At 39.1% G+C, this 20831-nt stretch overlaps 2 protein-coding genes across 2 annotated transcripts in view; both read right to left on the reverse strand.

The window, feature by feature from the left end:
* The window catches only part of LOC129253341 (tyrosine-protein phosphatase vhp-1), a 57048-nt gene extending 53159 nt beyond the window's left edge, over window positions 1-3889 (reverse strand). The window contains exon 1 of the mRNA XM_054891664.1: window positions 2322-3889. Within this exon, the coding sequence (XP_054747639.1) occupies window positions 2322-2391 (70 nt within the window). The 5' untranslated portion in view covers window positions 2392-3889. The remainder of the gene's footprint in view (window positions 1-2321) is intronic.
* Window positions 3890-14337: 10448 nt separating this feature from the next.
* LOC129253345 (fatty-acid amide hydrolase 2-B) overlaps window positions 14338-20831 on the reverse strand; it is a 28970-nt gene continuing 22476 nt past the window's right edge. The window contains exons 2-6 of the mRNA XM_054891683.1: window positions 16968-17190; window positions 16689-16906; window positions 16338-16628; window positions 14810-15202; window positions 14338-14739 (exon numbers count right to left, since the gene is read on the reverse strand). Of these exons, the coding sequence (XP_054747658.1) occupies window positions 14443-14739; window positions 14810-15202; window positions 16338-16628; window positions 16689-16906; window positions 16968-17190 (1422 nt within the window). The 3' untranslated portion in view covers window positions 14338-14442. The remainder of the gene's footprint in view (window positions 14740-14809; window positions 15203-16337; window positions 16629-16688; window positions 16907-16967; window positions 17191-20831) is intronic.

A 20831-nucleotide genomic window follows, 5' to 3' on the forward strand; every position in this document is an offset into this window, starting at 1 on the left:
GGACTCCCGCAACTAATTTAATGAAATATCATTTGACTAATCGATGGTTAGACATCTAGAACTATGACTCATTAAAGAAGGAAACAATTACTACCAATTTAATTTTAATTGAGTTTTTGTGTATAAAACGAAAGCTCAAATTGAAATTCGTAAATTATCTTAAAAAAATGATACGTGCATGCAATTTGCAGGGTACGAAAGGAAGATAAGTATTTGCACTCAAGATCTGATTTTCCTTATTTAATATTAATAAAAATAAATAATAAAATATTAAATATTGATTTTCCAAAAGAAAAATTTAAGATGATTTCTAAAAAAATTTCACAAATTTAGAAAAATATTAAGTACTGTTTTTCCGAAAAAAACTTTTTAAGATGATTTATAACAAATATTTCCATTGAAGCCAACGACTTTCTCAAGAATACTAAAAATTAGTAGGTGTTGATTTCTCTGTTCAAGTTAAAGTTTGGAATTACTACCTCAAATATGTCATTTGCATTACTCAAATAGTAGGAAATATACCTTTAATACTAAAATCAAAGTCACTTTCAGATGTAATCAAATATTTGAAAAATGTCTTCTGGAATTATAAGTATAGACAGAAAATAAAATAGAGTTTAATAATAAAAAAATAATGGAAGTAGTAAATATTTAAAATATTTGAAATTAAATGCAATACTAATGCTAAATTATATTTGTTCACATCATTTTTCTTTCTATGTTTTAACGTAAACATTTTCTTACTTACTATATTTCACTATCTGGAGCTACATTCTTATTATATTGCAAGATTTAGAAGCTAATCTTTAATTTTAGCTTGTTGAGTTGAGTTGAGCCGAACTCATTTTCGAAGAGAGAAAATTAATGAATATTTTCCAAGGAAGTCTATAAACACCAACGAAAAAACCTTTTGGGAAGCGTGGAAAAATTGCCACCTTTGTTTTTTTTGGTAAGGGAATGATTTGTTCAGAAACATGAAATTGAATATCGGAAGAAAAATAAGTTAAATGATATATTTTGAGGAGAGTCTTTTTAATCTGCTTTACGTTAATCATTGCTTTGGAGTTGTTTACCTTGTTCGCATGGCCTAGTTTCCTTACAAAAGTGTTTATGTACACATATAGCACATACTTCAATACATAAAAAATAAGAGGAACCGAAATTTTCGTATAAAAATTAAATCAGTAATAAAAGATACATTTACATTTTCCGAAAATATTCGATGGGCAGTTGGTAAACCAATAAGCACCAGTTTGCCAGTGAGAGTTTAAGTCAGCTTTATTTTTAAAATAATATATATAATAATAGAGTTTAGCTGATAAACAACAAAATGTTTTGTTGATAGTGAAAGAAACGCAAAAAAATGGCAGGCTGATTGACTTGACTTGGAGGTTGATCAACTGGTTGAACAAACAACTTGCTTAGTGCTTGGCCGGGCGGTGCGACGTCATGAATATTTGTCAAAAATAGCTTTGATGCTTCGGTTCATGCAAATGTATGTATGCATGTATAAGTAAAAATGAATTTACGTTTACCGCGGCGGCTATGATGTTAATGGTCCGTGAAGGAGGGGTGAAGTTCGCACCCGTAGAAGTGGCAACATCATCGACCCAACGGCAAAAGCGGAGGTTGAGACAAGTGATGGCGATGATGATGAATTTATAAATCTTTTATATGTATATGTGTACGTATATATTCGTGCATATTTTGCAGCCTCTTAGTTTAACTTATGTGAATCCAAAAAAACATTCATATATTTTTCGCCTCAAAATCGCGTAGGAATTTAACGCTGATTAATCGCGCATGGTATTTCTACAAATATCTAATTTTACACGCATATTTTCACTATTATTAACTCGGATAAAGAAATTTATTTATAATTAAACTGGCAATGAATGTGAAAATTTAGAAAATGCGCAACGTGGGCGGTCATGGATGGGGGCGGCAAATTAGGCATATATGTAGATATATATACATGTTTGTATGTATGTATGTGGGGGAAATTTTTTCCATTATTAAATAGAATATGATTCTCTCCTTCCCAACTGTCCGCGTGAAAAGGAAATATGTACATACATATGTGTATATAATGTCGTTCGTGGATACTTCGAATTTGGTTGGGCACAAAGGTGGGTGGTGGAAAAGTCTGCTCACTCTCAACCCAGCAACTAACCAACCCATCGTTGTCAGCAGCCGTCAGCTTGCATTCATATCAATACTTAACGTACTAATAACTGTGTACATGACATGAAAAATCTCACACAAGCATACACTCACACCACATACAGGCTCATACTCACGTCACACGCGTTTGTACCTACCATTTCTGCTGTTGATTGTCCTAAATCTCAGCACGAGCAGCGGTGATTCTCTCTTTACCCGCATTTTCATTTCACTTTTATGACTCACGCTCTTGCTATCACGTTCGCACTCAGCGCTACGCGACACTCGCTTGACTATTCGCACTACTTTGTGTGTCTTTTTTATTATTATTGTATTGCTGCTGCAACGCAAGCAGCGGCAGTACTAGCGACAGCGAAGTGAATCACAAAATTACACTTGAACACACGGGTGTGTTTGTAGATTTGTTGTTTGCCAAGTTGTTGAGGTCTTCACTCACGTCTCTTCAACTCTCTTTGACATACGTAAATTTACAGTGAGATTTGTGTTGCTTTTTCGCTTTGCTATGCTTTACTTATCTGCTGCTGCTGATTAGCTTGGTGTTGTTGTTGCTTTTCGTATTATTTTAAACAAATTTTTTGTTCGTTGTTGTTATTATTATTGTTTTGCTGTAAAAATTTAGCTGTGCTTGTTATTGCTTTTGTCTCTGCTGGCTTATTAGATAATATGAAGCAAGCGCACTTTGGGCGAATATTAAAAATTTATTTTATTATCTATCGTTCGAGTTGAGTTCGTTTTCGAAAAAAACTTTATGAAAACTCGTGGGCATTCACTTGCAATATATGTACATATGTATATGGGCAATAGTTATAGGAGGCGGGTGGTAATTTAAATCGCGAAACACTTGCTGATTTTTTGATTCCCTGTTTTCTCAACGTTTTTTCAACTATGGTATTTTCACCTTGTATATTGTTTCGTCTAGATTAATTCTTTTTTATTCGTTTCTTGAAATACTCAAAGACCGCACAATTTGTTTTAGTTGTTCTTTTATTTATATGTATATGCACTTTGTTTAATTACTTTGTTTTTTTTTTCTTATTCTAGACAGTATGTTTTTTCTCTGTATTATTTTCCCTCTCTTCAACTACACTTTGCTGCATTTTTCGTGGCCGAAATTCCTGGTTAATAAGTTGGCTTACTGATGGTTAGGTTGAATGGTAATGTTTTTTTCGTTTTTTTAATATTTGTTGTAGTTCGCTTTGCACACGCACAAATATATATAGCTTTATGTCATTGAAAGAATGCAACAGGAGCGTTATTGCTGGTTAAAAACGTAAAATGAGTTCACCGTGCGGTCGCTCGAACACTTTATTGAATTCTGTTTTCTATTTATTTGTTAAAAACATTTTTTCACAAATGCGTGGTTGTTGGTTAGTAGCAGTCGGTTTGGTGTTGGTAGTTGTTGTGTAAAAGGCACTTGTTCGTTCCTTTTAATCCGCATTTACATTTTATGTTACTTTGCTTAAATTCGTTGAAGTCGCGTCTACTATTGTAATCACATTTTCTTCGCTCACTTTACACAATTATAAAATACTTTCCGATTTAATTGAATTCTTGAATACAAGTCGACATAACACTCGCACTTTTATGTAAATTAGCTATTTGTTTGCTTTTCTTCTAGCTGTTAGCTCTTAATTTCCCCCGTTTCTCTGTCGTAGCATAAATTAAACTTCCGTCGTTTCTTCCGACATACATACCCTCTCGATTACGTTCTTCGAATTCGTATGAAAGCAAACGACAAATCAACTTCTTCATTTATTCACCAATAAGTTAAATGCATTCTCCGCGCCGCTTCTATTGTGAATAGTTAAGGTTTCACCAATACACCACAGTATTTGTGGAATTCACCATTACGTTAAAGTCACGGTGGATAGAAGTCTTTGCATTTAAGTTTATGAGTTGACGACAGGCGTCGCTTTGCGGAAGTGTATTTATGCACAGTTGGGAGAAAACAGAAAGTTACACATACCGCAATATCGCTAATCAGCTCTTAGTTCATTGGACAGCATCAGTTCTGATGCTGACGTAATTATAGAAATATATTTAAATTTCTTGGTTTAAAAATATTTTTTCTTTATATTATCCTACATGTCTACATTAACCTAGTCCAATAATGATAATATACAAGATTATGTAGATTGAAGTTGAAAAAGTACTTAGACGCGGTGCAGGGCTTAATCGTATCTCATACCGCATCCAGACACCGAGAGGAGTTGTCGTTCGGCGACAATTCACCCTGATGTCTGGTACCACTTGACAACGATGACCACGAACTGCCACCTTCTAATCCAGGGTTTTATACGTCGCCATGCCCATTGGAAGATTTTCAAGCAGGAGGTTAATTTGGCTTTATTATAATGGCACCTCCTTAACACCGGGGCCAATTGTGGAGTAACGGTGACCTTATCACGGCAAGGGGCGCTGGCGTGGCGGACCTAATGAGATCTCCAATACATTTAGACACTGCTAAGCTTGCCTCGTCGGACAGGGAGTCGCTCAAACAAGATGAATATGAACAAAAGCTTGCCAAAAGCCACTTCGCGGGGCTTACGGAGGCGAAAGTGTCACTCTTTGAGGAACACGCCCTCGAGGATGATGAACCGTCTACGTGTGGTTTATTATAATGGCACCTCCTCCGAACCGAAGCTTGCCAAAAGCCACTTCGCGGGGCTTACGGAGGCGAAAGTGTCACTCTTTGAGGAACACGCCCTCGAGGATGATGAACCGTCTACGTGTGGTTTACCATGTGGGGTTTACCATGGCCCAGCCTAAGACGCACTGGGATTGAGTGGGTGAGTAATCACAGAATCAGCATTCAGCGGCCGCCGTAGCCGAATGGGTTGGTGCGTGATTACCATTCGGAATTCACAGAGAGGTCGTTGGTTCGAATCTCGGTGAAAGCAAAATTAATAAAAACATTTTTCTAATAGCGGTCGCCCCTCGGCAGGCAATGGCAAACCTCCGAGTGTATTTCTGCCATGAAAAAGCTCCTCATAAAAATATCTGCCGTTCGGAGTCGGCTTAAAACTGTAGGTCCCTCCATTTGTGGAACAACATCAAAGACGCACACCACAAATAGGAGGAGGAGCTCGGCCAAACACCTAAAAGAAGTGTAAGCGCCAATTATTTATTTTTTTTTAGTTACCAATGAAGCAGTTCTCACCAACGAGCATCAGTGCTGTTGTTGCCAAGTATAAGATCTGATACTGGTCGGGCTAGTAACGAATCTGAGGTATCCCACCAGCGGGACTGGGGGCCATTTGCAGTAAGCAGTAGCCACAAATCTTGACGACACAGTGAGTCCGGGGAATCGTCCGACTATAGAAGGGGAAGGGTTGGTGGGGGAGAGGCAAATGCCCAACTCTCCCGCAGCCTGGACATCCTGACGAGTTAGATGATCCCAGTGCCACAACTAAGAGGCAGTGAGCGCATCCATCGCCATATTTCCCCTCTTGCAGCCCCGCGAAATAGTAACGGACAGTCCACCAGCTATTAGAAGGCTCTCCAAGGCATTCGTTCTAGCGCCAGAAGATCTCACTGTGCTTAGAAAAACTATAATGCATAAGATCTTTAAAGGTTGGACTTCTTCTCTGGCTTTTGATGTACTTGTTGACTGCAAGGACAAGAAGTCCGCGGAGTGACTTGCAAGCGTGGCACTCAGGCTTGCAGAGTGGAAGGCTTGACACCAAAAGTCGGACGACATACTTCCCACATAAATACTTCATCCCAAAACGAAAGAGGTTCAGGTAACTCATAACCTTCCCTAAAGATAAACGGAGAATGTTGCCGGGCTTTCTCAAAGGCGATCCTAGATTGCATAGTCATTTGCACAGCTTGGGATATGGTTCACTGACTCCTGGCGTTTCTGTGATCAGTTCTCGGATACTCCAACATACCTTCGACTTGTATGAAACGCTTTAGCGCGGAGAAGGTTGAAACATCTCAGCCAAATGCAGCCAGAAGAAAGGCATATACCACAGCCCAATCCAACTCTATATTAAGTTTATTAAGGGAACTTTGTTTGGGTGAAGTTCGGTGATGAGTAGAGGACACAAAAGACCATGAGGTCGAAGAGAAAACCTCAATTTTTTATTTTTCTATTTAAACTTTAATAATGTTTCAGCCAATGGTGTAAAATTGGAAACATCGGTGTTGTGTTGAGCTAAAATACTTAGTGAGTTTTATAACTTTTTAATTAAAAACAACACTGTTTTTGTTTTGTTACGCAGGGCTAGGCGCCTAGATGCATACTCGCCCATGCATGAGTTTAATTAGCTACAAGTTTTACGTTATCATTTTCTTGACTGCAGAAAATCCCTGCTATGCTTAAATATTCTAGTGATACCTTTAAACCATAATAACAAAAACCATTGATATCGAAGATTTTCTTATAAAAATTTCCACCAACTTATACGAGATCACAAGGAGAAAACATTAGTATTTTAGATATCCATGCTATCCAAGGGCCTGTGATCACGAAGTTGAGACAGACATACTTCTCGGAAGAATAAAAGAGGTGACGAAATAAATCACAAGAGTTTAGAAATGTGCTCGAAAATTATACCTACAAACTCAAGAAGAAAATTTCTGGGCTGGTAATTGTCAACCAGAGAGTACTGAACAAAGGATATTTAGATTCAAATTTCCCAGTCATCATGGCCAATGGAATTGGAGTCGTGGTTATTAGATAATGAATCTGACGATATTAAAAGTTTTATTTTGATTTCAAACATTTATTTATTATCTTACAATTTGAGACTTTCATATCATACAACATCAAATTACTTGGCAGAATACAAAGATCAGCCTGTGCAATAACAGTCGGTGCAATCAGCCCGTGTCCCAGGGATACTCTGAATGCACTGATACACGTTATCCCGGTAGATCTACATATCAAGAAGTTGGCAACCATGAGTGCATTTAGGTTAAATGAAGCGGGTCGCTGGAAGGAAGGCCATGCCAGCCTTTTACTTGCGACAAATCCAGTATACCTCGGAGAGGACTGACTACATCGTCCCGACGGTAACATTCAAAAGGAATTTTGTCATTCTCTTTCTGTGGTGTTGAAGCTGGTATAAATTTTCATAGACTTAAAATTGAAAAATCTGTCCGTCTCCCTAATGCCTACAGTGTCTTTCAAGCGGAAGTACTGACAATTGGCGAAGCTTGTAGGTTAGGTTAGGTTAGTATGGTTGCCCAGGGAGTGGGCACACTTGGACGAAGAGATATTCGTCCTTTGTGATACCATTTTCAAGGAGGTGAGGAGAGGGGAAGGACCGATGAGGTGCAGGGAGAGGGCGGGGAGAGGTGGTGATGGGAAGCTTAGGAGCGTGCGGATTATGAACGATGACTATGTTTGCGTCAACCGCTTAATGCTGCTGATGAAACTCATCAGATTTTTAATGTCAGCGCCAGCTACCTCAGCAGGCGTGGCAAAGAAGTAAGAGCCAAGATGCCTGAATCTTAGCCCCGCCAGGGCAGGGCAGCTAAGGAGAAGGTGCTGAGGTGATTCCACCTCATCCTCCATACATCCAGCACAGAAAGGACTTGAGGTGATTCCAAGTCTCACAGCATGCATTCCTCGCGCATTGTATCCTGTGAGAGAACCCATTAGATTGGAGAGCTGATATTTTGTCAGCCTCAGAAGCTCACCCGAGCGCCTTCGGTTCACACGTGGCCAGAAGGATTTCGCGACTTTGCACGTTTGTGCATTTTCCCAGCGCTCGCTGAGTTTGCGCGATGCCCATCTTTCCAGGAGCAGACCGCAGGTAGTCAGGGGGATTCCAATTTTCTCCCTCCGCGGGGAAATCATCTCACACGTCCCTTGTCTAGCCAGCTCATCCGCCTCACAGTTTCCCGCAATGTCGCTGTGACCGGGAACCCAGATGAGGCTGATGTCAAAGAATTCGGACGCAGTCGAAAGTGAGGTCAAGCATTCCTTGACCAATTCCGAATGCACCGTCATAGACCCGAGGGCCCTTATTGCCGCTTGGCTATCGGAGTAAATATTTACCTTCTTGACTGTTAGTACACATTTGAGCAGCCAATCAGCTGCCTCCTTGATTGCGGCTACCTCTGCCTGGAACACACTGCAGTGGTCCGGTAGCCTGAATTTAAGTCTGATGGGGAGCCCTTCGCAAAAGACTCCTCCGCCAACCTTTCCTTCCAACTTCGATCCATCCGTGAACAGGTTCACCAGGCCCTGCCCCCAAGTGTAGCCCCCCGTCCACTCTTCCCTTGACGGGATGTGAGTGGAGAATGTTTTGTAGGTTACTAATCGCATATTTCTCTTTTAAGGACAATATCGGTATTCTTTCGGATAGCCAAGTTGCAATCCACTGTATTCGGCGACAACAACTTCCAAACTGGTGGAGCAAAGCAGGAATAGCCTTACCACCTTGAGTGGAAACCATGAAGTTACCTTAATCTGGGTCTTGGGGCATCGGAGCATTGAAGGTAAAGAAAAAGCAGCTGAACTAGAAGGGGATCTGTCATGAATAACGATCTGGTAGAATCAGTATTCACAATATAAGGTGTAGTCAAGAGTACAATTTCCCTAAAATATCTCCGAATTGCGGATTGGAGAGGACAGACTATACGCAAAATTAGCAGGACATTATGACCCGCCTACAACCTTAAGCAATCGTCAACATTGATAAACATGAAACGATGGGACGCCTGGAGACTAATGGCAGTCGGAACTGGCTTTTAGTCTGTCGGGGAACAACCAGCCAAATTGGGCATCCCTCACGACACATACTGTCACAGTTGCAAGCAACCGCAGAAAAAGGAACCAATATTCTATTTCCTCTGTGAATGCCCTGCCCTATGGAAGGAGAGAATGTTAAACCATTGGTCATACACTGTTCGGGAGTCTCGAACACCTGTAGGGCTTAAATGTTCAACAACATGATAAGGTTCCTGAACCGCACAGACTGGATATAGTCATGCTGTAAATAACTGGTAAACAAATTGGTAATGAGGATGTGGAAATAAAATGGTGCGGAAGCGCTAGTTGGATTCTGGACGAATCACCACTTAAACCAACCAACCGAGACCTTCATACAGCTTTTCTCTGAAACTGCGTATACTTACGAATGCTGTGCTTAGAGCAAAAGCATTAAGTATTGGAAAAGAGGGCGTGGCATATCTCACACAAACTTAAATCTCATATCGTGGCATTGACAAATTGCCATATTTTATAGGTATATATGTTTATGTATATTTGGCGCATACACCCTTTTTGGAGCTCCTCCTCCTACAGTTTCAAGCCGACTCCGAACGGTGGATTGATTTTTTATGAGGAGCTTTTTCATAGCAGAAATACACTCGGAGGTTTGCCATTGCCTGCCGAGGGAGAAGTCACGCGCCAACCCATTCGGCTACGGCGGCCGCCATATTTTAGGAAAAATTTAAAAATGCCTTTGGAGCTGATAAATACAAACAAACACACACTCTCTCTCTCTCTGATGATTACATAGTTACAATATATAGCTCAAGTGGAATTGAATAAAATTGACTACACTTGAAGGTCTGTCATTGCCTGCCGAGGGGCGACCGCTTTTAGAAAAAAACTTTTTCAATCATTTAGTGATTCATATCCGAAGTTTCGAAACTGGGCACTAGGGAATGGTAGTCACGCACCAACTCATTCGGCTACGGCGCTCGAATGTTACATACAAATCATGTTTGAAACACTGAAGGTAACTTTCTATTACCTCCTCCTTTAGGACAAGTAGCGCTTCTTTCATCGCTACGGTACAGCGAATTGAGTGGACGGTGTAATACTCGGATGGCTGTGGTGTACTGATTTGTTCGCGATTAAAGCGAGAGGTAACTACTAATGTTCATGGCAATTATTTTCTTTCCGCGTTCCATGTTTCCATGTCCATCCTTGTCGGCAGCAAATAACGCAAAATGAAAATTGTCAACCGATCTACAAAATTGGTTGCGTGTTAAATTGAACAATTCAACCGTCACACATTGTGTTTGCTTCATACATATCGAATTAATGTAAAATGTACATTTCACGCGATTTTTTTAAAATACCATGACCTTATTTTAGGAGAGAACACTGATCAACAAGTAAATATGTTTTGTTTTTAATTGAATGACTTTTTAACTTCATCAGCAAGCCCACTACTAAAACTTGCTGACCCGTCATACTTAGTGACTTTAATCGTACGCAACGTGCTCAAAACTCTATATTATAAGTTAATGCTGAAAAACTGAGACATAATAATAATTTTATTGAGAAACTACCACAGATCGTCGTCAGAAGAATCCAATGCAGTTGATATATGCACCAAATTTTCTTCCAAAAGCATGTCTTGAACTACCGAATGAAACATCTTCTTTTTCTTCTTAGCTTCACAGTCCGTGGTGGACCATAGCTTTATCTTTTTTGTCCACTTTATTCTTTCCATGGCTTCATCTCTCCAGTTGTGTACGTTCGTTTCCTTAAGATTTGATTCGTTTTTTAGGTCGACCTTGTTACAGCTGTATGTTGTGTGTAACGGGGACTTCGCGGCAAGTTTTGCTGTTACGTCTGCTACGGTGTTTCCACGTATTCCAATATGTCTAGGGATCCAAAACAACTTTATTTTTTCGGGGTTTGATATTAGCGTATCTCTGATTTGAGATATCAATATATCGTTGTTGTTTATGTTTTTTATTGAAGTCAAAGTTGAAAGTGAGTCACTGCAGATAAGTAATTTTCCTTCGTCTTTTTTTTGCTATTTTACAGGCGTTATAGCTGGCATTTGCTTCTGCTGTGACAACGGATGCATAATCTGGTAATAAGGCGGAAGATAGTGTTGCATTCTCGTTAACAACGCTGAAGGCGAGTACATCTTCATATTTGGAGCCGTCAGTATATAGTGTGGACCAATGATGATAATTGTTGTGTATGCGTTGAAAGTTTTGCAGAAATAGGGGCACCGAAGTTTTTTTCTTTTTTATATCGTCCGGATATATAACTGATTCTATCTTTGATTAGCGGAAATCCCGCTTCGGCGAGAATATTGAAGAAGGGAGTGGTGCGAAAAGCGCCTAACGCCAGACGAATCGCAGAATAGTATATAGATGAAATTTTCGAAAGATTTCTTTGTGAGGTAGCGCCGTATAGAGATAATCCATAATGGATTTTCGAGAGAATGGTGGCTCTTACAATATTACGAGGGGTGCCTTTTATATGTCGGGATTTGGCAACCCTGGTGTTGCAATCTGGCAACTGACAGTTGTATCGCAAAGTTTGACATTTTTTGGCTTTTACGTACTCAGAACGTTTTGATATACCAGCGCTATTTGTGTTGTTTACAGTAACTTAAAAGATTCATCTCGGTCCGAAAATGGAATTAAATCGGAACATGTTCGTGTGATTATTTTTTACAACTTTTGACGTGGATTAGCTCAGCAACATTGCATGGATGAACTTAATTCATTTTTTGGCGATGAAGCTCCATCAAGGACCAGTGTTTATCGATGGTAAGGTGAATTCAATCGTGGTCGTAGTTCACTCCAAGACGAATTTCGTGAAGGTCGTCCAAAATCAGTTGTTGTTCCGAAAACCATTGATGCTGTGCGCGAACTGATATTGCAAGATCGTCATGTGACCTATCGTGAGATTGAGACAATCTTAGGCATTAGTGGGACCAGCATACATTCAATATTGCATAAACATTTGACTGTCAAAAAAATTTGTCAATCGCTCAAAAAAGGCTCGTGTCGATTGGTCGAAGGAAATGCTCAAAAAATACGATCGCGGGGCTTTGAAACACGTCTATGACATCGTGACAGGTGATGAATCATGGATTTACGCATATGAGCCCGAAAGTAAACAGCAGTCGACTGTATGGGTGTTTCAAGATGAGCCAAATCCAACAAAAGTTGTTCGCGCTCGAAGCATTTCCAAGCAAATGGTTGCCTGTTTTTTCGGAAAAACTGGACATGTCGCAACCGTACCACTAGAACAACGCAGAACAGTAAATTCTGAGTGGTACACAACCATTTGTTTGCCAGTTGTCTTCCAAGAAATTAGGAAAACCAATCGCCAAAGACGGATCACTCTTCACCAGGACAATGCGAGCTCTCACACATCAGCTCAAACAACTGCATTTTTGAGCCCTAAAAACATCGAATTAATGGATCATCCGCCGTATAGTCCTGACTTGGCACCGAATGACTTCTTTTTATTCCCGTACGTAAAAAACAAACTGAGAGGTCAACGTTTTTCGACACGTGAAGAAGCGGTTGCGGCATTCAGAATGCATGTTTTGGAGTTACCTCATTCAGATTGGCAAAAGTGCTTCAACAATTGGTTCAAACGCATGCAAAAGTGTATAGATCTTCATAGAGAATATTTTGAAAAACAATAAAGTGATTTTCGATGATTAAAATTTGTTTTTGTTCCCTAATCCCGACATATAAAAGGCACCCCTCGTACTAAAATAATCGCTAAAACAAAAGAAAATATAATGACATATAGTTTAACTATCGTGTCTTCAATATATTTTTTTATAAAAAGCTAAAAAAATTACTATTATAAATACTTACTTTTCATCAGACATCGTTCAATGGCAGGTTGGTTTGGTAGGCGAAATGGTTGAAGTGCCAATCTGGCACCCTTCAAGTAGCACTGAAGCGTTGTTTTGTTACCATTATGAGACTTCCAACAGGCAGATATTTACAGCCAGCCAGAGCTGTTGAAATAATGGAGGAGATTGATTTGATTTAGGTTGGCGCACTGGCCCAGGCTTTCGAAGAAAGGAGCGCCCAGTGACCTTAGTCGTCTAGATGCCAAACCCGGACATTTACAGAGAAATCGCTCTACAGTCTCCTTCTCTGGAAGGTCCCCACAGCTTCTGCAATATGGGTTAAATGGTAACACTAACTTTTCCGCGTGTGTGCCGATCGTCCAGTGACCGGTAAACACAGCTACAAGTTTGGAAATTGAATGGCGAGGAGTCCAAAGGACTTTCTGAGTCATTCGTATATTGTACTGGGGCCAAAGGGTTTTCGAAATAGCACATGAAGAAATGGAGCTCCATCTTTTCTGCGCTTTCCTGAGAAATAATTTGTGCAGTTTCCCTTTAAGAACTGTCAAGGGGATTCCGATGACCGGGTAGGTCATTTCAGTACCCTTCCTGGCAATTTCATAAGAAATAATTTGTGCAGTTTCCCTTTAAGAACTGTCAAGGGGATGCCGATGACCGGGTAGGCCAATTCAGTACCCTTCCTGGCAATTTCATCACCAATTACATTTCCCTCTATGTTCCTGGAACTCAGACCAGAGAAAAGTTACCTGCACACCCAAGAGATTTGATCTCCTCCTTACAGGAGTTTACTAATTTCGTTCTGCACCATGACGTCGTCAGAGCCTTGATCGCGGCTTGACTATCGGGGAAAATGTTAATATCTCCCTCGCAAAAACTTCTGCTTGAAAAAAGCAGTATTCGGCAGTTTAAAGGAGATAGATAAATTGGCTGATTTAGAGAAAACCACTGCTCCGACTCCCGATTCCAGTGAAGTGGTGGAACCGTCAGTGAAGACAGAGGTGCTGCAAGCTTCGGCACAGATTTTCCCCTCGATCCAATCCTGCATATTTGGAAAGAAAGTTTGCGGATAGAGAGATCTGTACGAAGCTCGGAGACATACGGTGGTAACCGAGTACTATATGTATATATATAATTAGCGCGTACATCCTTTTTGGGTGTTTGGCCGAGCTCCTCCTCCTATTTGTGATGTGCGTCTTGATGTTTTTCCACAAATGGAGGGACCTACAGTTTCAAGCCGACTCCGAACGGCAGATATTTTTATGAGAAGCTTTTTTATGGCAGAAATACACTCGGAGGTTTGCCATTGCCTGCCGAGGGGCGACCGCTGTTAGAAAAATGTTTTTCTTAATTTTGGTGTTTCACCGAGATTCGAACCGACGTTCGCTCTATGAATACCGAATGGTAGTCACGCACCAACCCATTCGGCTCGGCGGTTGCCCGAGTACTACTCACCAAAATTTTTCTGTACCACACATTCCATGACTCACTTACAAATATCGTATTATTATTATTTTATTTCTAAAAGAAAATTTTATTAAAATAAAAGCTTACCAATATTTTTCACATAGTATCTACTAATATTACGAATAAAAAAATTACAAATATTTCTTATTTTGTTATTATTGTTATTATTATTGTTTATACATTTATTACTATGTACAAGTAGGAATATTTATCACAAAACCTGTCCAACTAGTTACCTCGACTAATCCATACGTTGAAGTTCATGTGGCGTAGGAATAATCCAACCACCGAATGCCGTTTCTAATTCACCAGCAATTTGGATGCACAGCTTATCTTTATAAGGGGCAGCAATAACTTGAAAGCCTACGGGTAAGCCATTATCATCATGACCCATGGGTACATGTGTGCACGGAAAGCCGAGAATATTGAACATTAGAGTATAATCTACAGCCCATAGCGCTAGGGTAGAGGTATGATGATGCAAAGCGGGAACAGTAAAAGTGGGGAAGAAAAGAACGCCATTACTGCCCAGCATTTGCTATGAAGGAAAAAAAAGCAGTTATTATTAAGGTAAACAAAATCTCGGAAAATATTATCAAATGACTTACACTAAACTCAGCTTTCAGCGTCTGGAGTTCTGCTTTGTATTTTTCTAAATTCTTCGATTTCATGAAAGCGTTTACTCGTCGCATTATATCGAAGTGTACCGCCTCCTTACTATACTCTGACTTGCCGAAAATTGCTTTCAGAAATTCAATCAAATGTTCGCGTACTTTATTTGGATTTGAACTGTTGATCAAATAAGGAAAGTCTTTCAACAGTACCAGAGAACTTAAGGATATCTCAAGTGAGTTCTTAAAAGCTTTCATTGAAGTCCGTTCAACTTGGCAGCCGCGACTCTCGAAAAACTTTACAGCTTTTAGAATGGAAAGCTTCATTTCAAATACAGGTGATGAATGCAAGAAACCATTGAGGCCATCATATCCGAATGCATAAAATATCTAAGTATTGAGGAATGGAAATTTAATTAATTGCCCATAATACAAGGTGGCGCAAAATTAATTATTAAATTTTGTTTTCGAATAACTTTTTTACTAAATAAACAAAAAAGGAAATTATTATCAGTGATGGACTTTTACGTGCTCCATTCTTTGTGTGTTTGTGTACCGCTACTGTCTAGTCTACTTAGTCTACCGATAGGTTGATTATTTTGCGCCACCTTGCATAAATATTTAAATTAAAAATTATAAATAAATTTAAATCGGCATGCGCTGTTCTACTGTTAAGACACATAATAACAAATCAAGAGATATATGTATAAGTATAATAGGGCGGGTCGATTTAAAAATCGCTCATTGCTCTGTGAAATATCTTATTCTAGGGATCAAAAAAAGAAACTTTGCCGAAGGAACTATACCTCTAAAACGAATTCTGATGTCCCCCAATTTGGGTCGAACGAAAAATCCCACTTTGACCCATTTAGAGTGCTCCAATCGAGTCCAAATGTATGACCGACCCCCACTAACTTTGGACGGCCGATCCACCCCTGCCAGTGGCACACCCCCTGGAACTCCCCTGGGGGGTTCCCCATACAATCATTTCAAAAGATCACTATTTTTGGCCTTTACATGAGAAACGAAACTAAAAAGTTCGACCCCAATTGGGGGACATCAGAATTCGTTTTAGAGGCATGGTTCCTTCGGCAAAGTTTCTTATTTTGATCCCTAGAATATGATTTTCACAGAGCAATGGGCGATTTTTTTGCCTCCCCACAAATCGACCCGGCCTAAAGTATAAGTACGTGTAAGTAGAAATCAGAAAGCATATGTATGTACATCTTTGATTTGCCTGCTAACTCCCGCTTACTGAACGATGAGCTGTATGAACTTTACGACGTCATAGACATAGCGCAGCGACTAAAGATAAAGAAGACGCGCGCAAATCGCGTCGATTTTTTTAAATCTGTTTTTGCGCTGCTGAGCATTTTCTTCTAAATAAAAAACTACCGAACATGTACTTTCAGAAAGGTTATAATAAAATATCGGCCTATTTCCAAGAAGTTAGAACAAGCGCCTGCTATGTAAAGTTCGGATATTTTTCTTATGCGCCCACTTAATGGCCAGCATAAAGACGTACCTTAATGTTCTTTGTTTCCACTGGTGTCATCAAATCCAATTTATCCGCATTTTTGCCAGCCATCACCAGCATTAGCAATCCTAAATCGCGCCCAAAGCGTGTTAGTGGGCCCAGCTGAAGATACTGACGACAATTTGCATCCGAACTGCCAGGAAAATGTCCTTCAATCGAGGTGATACCTCCTGTGGGTTTATGTCCGAAAATACCACAGAATAGGCTTGGAATACGTATAGAGCCACCAATGTCGGAACCAATGCCAAATAAACTGGCACCAGCACCATTCAAAGCAGCCTGCATGCCAAAATAACTATAAGTACACAAATGTTTTCCAGAAATATTTCAATTTCTTACCTCTCCACCCGAAGAGCCGCCAGGTGTACGTCTACTATCATGGGGATTCAAGCATCGTTTTTGCGTAGTCGGATTCGATTCTATGCTAAAGCAGTATTCGGGTGTTACGGAGACCAACAATGGTATACCACCAACGGCCACTACATTGCTCACCACCTCACCATGCTCAGGACTTGTTAGATGGGTACGTTGGCGACTCCCAACATGTATTGGCATACCTAAAAAGTTTCGAGAGCGAATTAAGGCCATTTGATTTATATTTTTAGAATTTTTAGCTACCCTTCACACCGCAAGTTTCTTTCACCGTAAATGGTATACCAAGTAGAGTGTAGCGGCTAAAGAGTGTTGGTAGTTGTTCGTCTGAAGCTTTGGCGATGAGTCCATCAGCACGAATTGCTTCATCGAGCGCAGCGGCAAATCGGTCCTGAACCACTGCATTGATATGAGGTTCGACTTCCTTGATGCGTTCAATGTAGGCTTTTACCAGATCCACCGATTTCAACTGAAAAAATAATTAAACAATGGAAGCTCATTTGGGGAAAGTTTTCACACTTAAATTATTTACGAGCAACTGTGAATAGAGCCCCGCGGCCTAAGGTAATTAATAAATGCAAAGTGTGCTTTCTTATATTTATTCTTATTATTTACTAGCAAACCCGGCCCCCTTCGCTGGGCACACTAAAATAGAACAGGTTTAGGTTTAGAACAGAAAATATATGATTTTCATATTATTTATTTCTTTATTCTTTATTCAAGCGCTTTGGCATAAACAATATTTTTTTGTTTTTCTATTTGTTTTTGAGTAAATATAAAATATAAATTGAAAATCAGGAAAAAAGAAGATTGTTTTTAAATTTCAAATCAACGCATATGAATAAACAATCGTCTTTTTTCCTGATCATCCATGAATTTTTCGTTTCAATTTATATGTTTTATTAAGCATTGGAGCTTTTTTAACCATTATCCATTTATATTTTTCAAAAAAAAAAAAACGAAAAAATTTTTTTTTTCCACGAACACATAATTTCATTCGGATTTCACATTAAATAGAAAAAATTCACAAACAATTTTTACATGTTGCACTTACGTTTTTTCTTTATGGCATCCAAATCAGAAAGAAATATTGACACATTGTAACTCACACTGTCAATTTGACAGTTCAGTTCCGCCCCAAGCGTTAAAAAAGTAAGCGACATTATGGCTGGTTCAAAAGAACGCTGTACCCGTTGCCAGTGCTCCGGATTACAACCAAACTTTACGAAACCCATTTTCAATACTTACTTAACAATGTGCGTAAGTTTGGTTTAATTCGGTGCAAAGACACGGCGGGGGTCCACGTCCACGTTTTGGCATATATTTCGAGACCCTAGTCATCAATAGGTATGAAAATTACCCCGTATTAAATCACTTATCAAGAGCTTTCATTTTATACCCATATTGTACATACACAACCAAAGGTTACCCGGGTCCACGTTTTGACCTATATCTCGAGACCCCAGTCACGGAGCGGCATGAAAAATACTCTGTACTAAAGCATTCACCAACAGCTTCAATTTGATATCCATATTGTACAAACACATTCTAGGGTCCACGTTTTGGTCTATATTTCGAGACCCTAGTCACGGAGCGGCATGAAAGATACTCTGGACTAAAGCATTCACTAACAGCTTCCATTTGATACCCATATTGTACATACACATCCGAAGGTTACCCGGGTCCACGTTTTGACCTATATCTCGAGCTCTATTTCCAAAATAAGATATGATCCATGTTACTCGTGGATGATGTAGCTTTCGAATGGTGAAAGAATTTTTAAAATCGGTCCAGTAGTTTTTGAGCCTATTCATTACAAACAAACAAACAAACAAAGTTTTCCTCTTTATAATATTAGTATAGATTAGAGAAATATAAAATATTGCACTAACAATTTTAACACACTGGCTGGATTGGCCTTCGGTGTTTTTTATATTTATTAATGTAACTTTCCTTAAAGGAGATGTACTTTTCATATAACGAACATAATGCCACTGAAATATATTCTTTAGAATGAGCGCATCATGAAGGTCAAAATAAGATTCGTAATTTTGCCCTTTTTGACACTATAATTCAGTCTGTGCCAAAAGTAATTTTATAAAGTTGTTATGTTTTAATATAGGAGATCATATCACCTTATCTATTCAACTACCCTTCTCTTCCCTCATAAATACTCGTGTTCTGTCCAAGCGAGCATGGGATCGCAAAGTATTGCAGTTTGTTTGGAGGTTTATGTTCCCTGCCAAGCAAAAACTCAGAGCTTTGATGAATCGAACATTAACTTGGTTTCTGTAAATATGTATGTCGATTCCAGCGTCACCTTGTGGATCTAAACAAATTAGGATGATCATTTCTCAAGCGCTTTACTTTGCAGATAATCAATATGACTCACATCGGCTCATAAAAACGATTTTTGGGAATATCTGGACCATAGCCATTCAAAATGGGCGCAGTTTTTCTGAAAATGTTTTGTTAAGTAATGTAGACATATTCCAAGTATGCACTAAATCGGATCTTAATAAAATGTTTTGTAATATTCCGACTACCACACAGCGCGTCCAAGCAAGCTCGTCAACCTTCTCAGACGTACTCAAAACAACTCAATTAAAGCCTTAGGAGTCTAACTACAGAAAAAAGCAAGTAAAGCAATAAATTTTCACATTTACGTGTACATAAGTGTCATACACTCACATATAAGTATATAAGTTATGTATATACAAATATACATATACGCTCCTCACATCTTTTGCTTATTTGGGCCGAGATTCTCCTCCTATTTTGCAGTTTGCGACTTGTTGCGCAGAAGCCTACAGTTTTATGTCACCTTTCAATGGCAAATAGTTTGTATGAGAAGCTTTTTCCAGGCAGAAAATATACTCGGAGGTTTGCCTCTGTCTGTCGAGGAGCGAAAAAGATTTTCTATTAATTGGTGTTTCATGCCCGGAGTTTCGAACCTGTGCACTTTCACCAACCTATTCGGCTACGGCAGCCGCTTAAAAACACATTTCTTACGAGTATCAATTAATGCATAAATCCACTCAACTAGGGGACAATAAAAAATTAAGTGCAATTCATTTTATTCAGTCTAAAGTTTCGTTGGTTGCTGAGTGCCTCGTGGCGCTGATAACGTGCATGCAGTTTATTTTTTTTGTTATTAAGTCTCGTAGATAAAGATTTAGCTATTTTTCACGCTATGCATTCAAATGTCGTCATCCAAATGAATCTTTGAAATTTATGTCTATATTTTTTTGTATAATTTGGCCCATTTTTTAGACATGTGCAAGCTTCAGATTAGATAATTCAACGTAGCTTTGGAAACTACATACATACGTGGTTCTCAATGAATCAATTTGCAAAGGTCAGTGCGCCAGTATTCGAAATATATTTTATAAGATACGTGAACTAGGGATGTTCGAAAAAGATCGATGTTTTCAATTTTTAATTTGGTGAATCATCTTTTAGAAAATTCGGTTTTTACATTTCCCAACAGCCGAATGGTTTGGTGCGTGACTACTATTTAGTAGTGCTCGGGTTCGAAACTCCGGTCGTGAAACAGAAAATGATAGACCTGTTTTTTTTAATAGCGGCCCCCCTTTGCTTTTGTTATTGCCGGCAAACCTTCGAGTGTATTTCTGTCATAAAAAACTCCTCATAAAAAAACCAATCGTAGTTCACCACACTTCAAACTTGAGGAGGAGTTCTGCCAAACAACCAACAAAGCAGATGTAAGCACGAATTATACTTAGTTCTGCCATAAGTTCTGTTACAAGTTACGCCCCTTGTAGAAATTATATAATTATAAGTTTTTTATAATATAAAAATTATTAGCTTTATTCAACACAACCTAATTATAAAATTATACAATAAGTTTTGTATAATATAAAAATTATTAGCTTTATTCAACACAACCTTTACCACCGGAGTCCTCTGCTAAAAAGAAAGATCCATTTTCAACAGAACTCCCATTTACAAATTCTAATTGGACAATAGTGAGTTTCACACTTTATTACTCATCGCTGTTAATTGCTCTGGTCGCTCTCATAACAGTCGCCTCACACTTTCATAGTAACTGCAAGTAATGCGTGTGCTGTTCGCTGTTAACTGAACTCG

The sequence above is a fragment of the Anastrepha obliqua genome, chromosome 1, assembly GCF_027943255.1.
Source record: "Anastrepha obliqua isolate idAnaObli1 chromosome 1, idAnaObli1_1.0, whole genome shotgun sequence".
NCBI classification, from domain to species: domain Eukaryota; kingdom Metazoa; phylum Arthropoda; class Insecta; order Diptera; family Tephritidae; genus Anastrepha; species Anastrepha obliqua.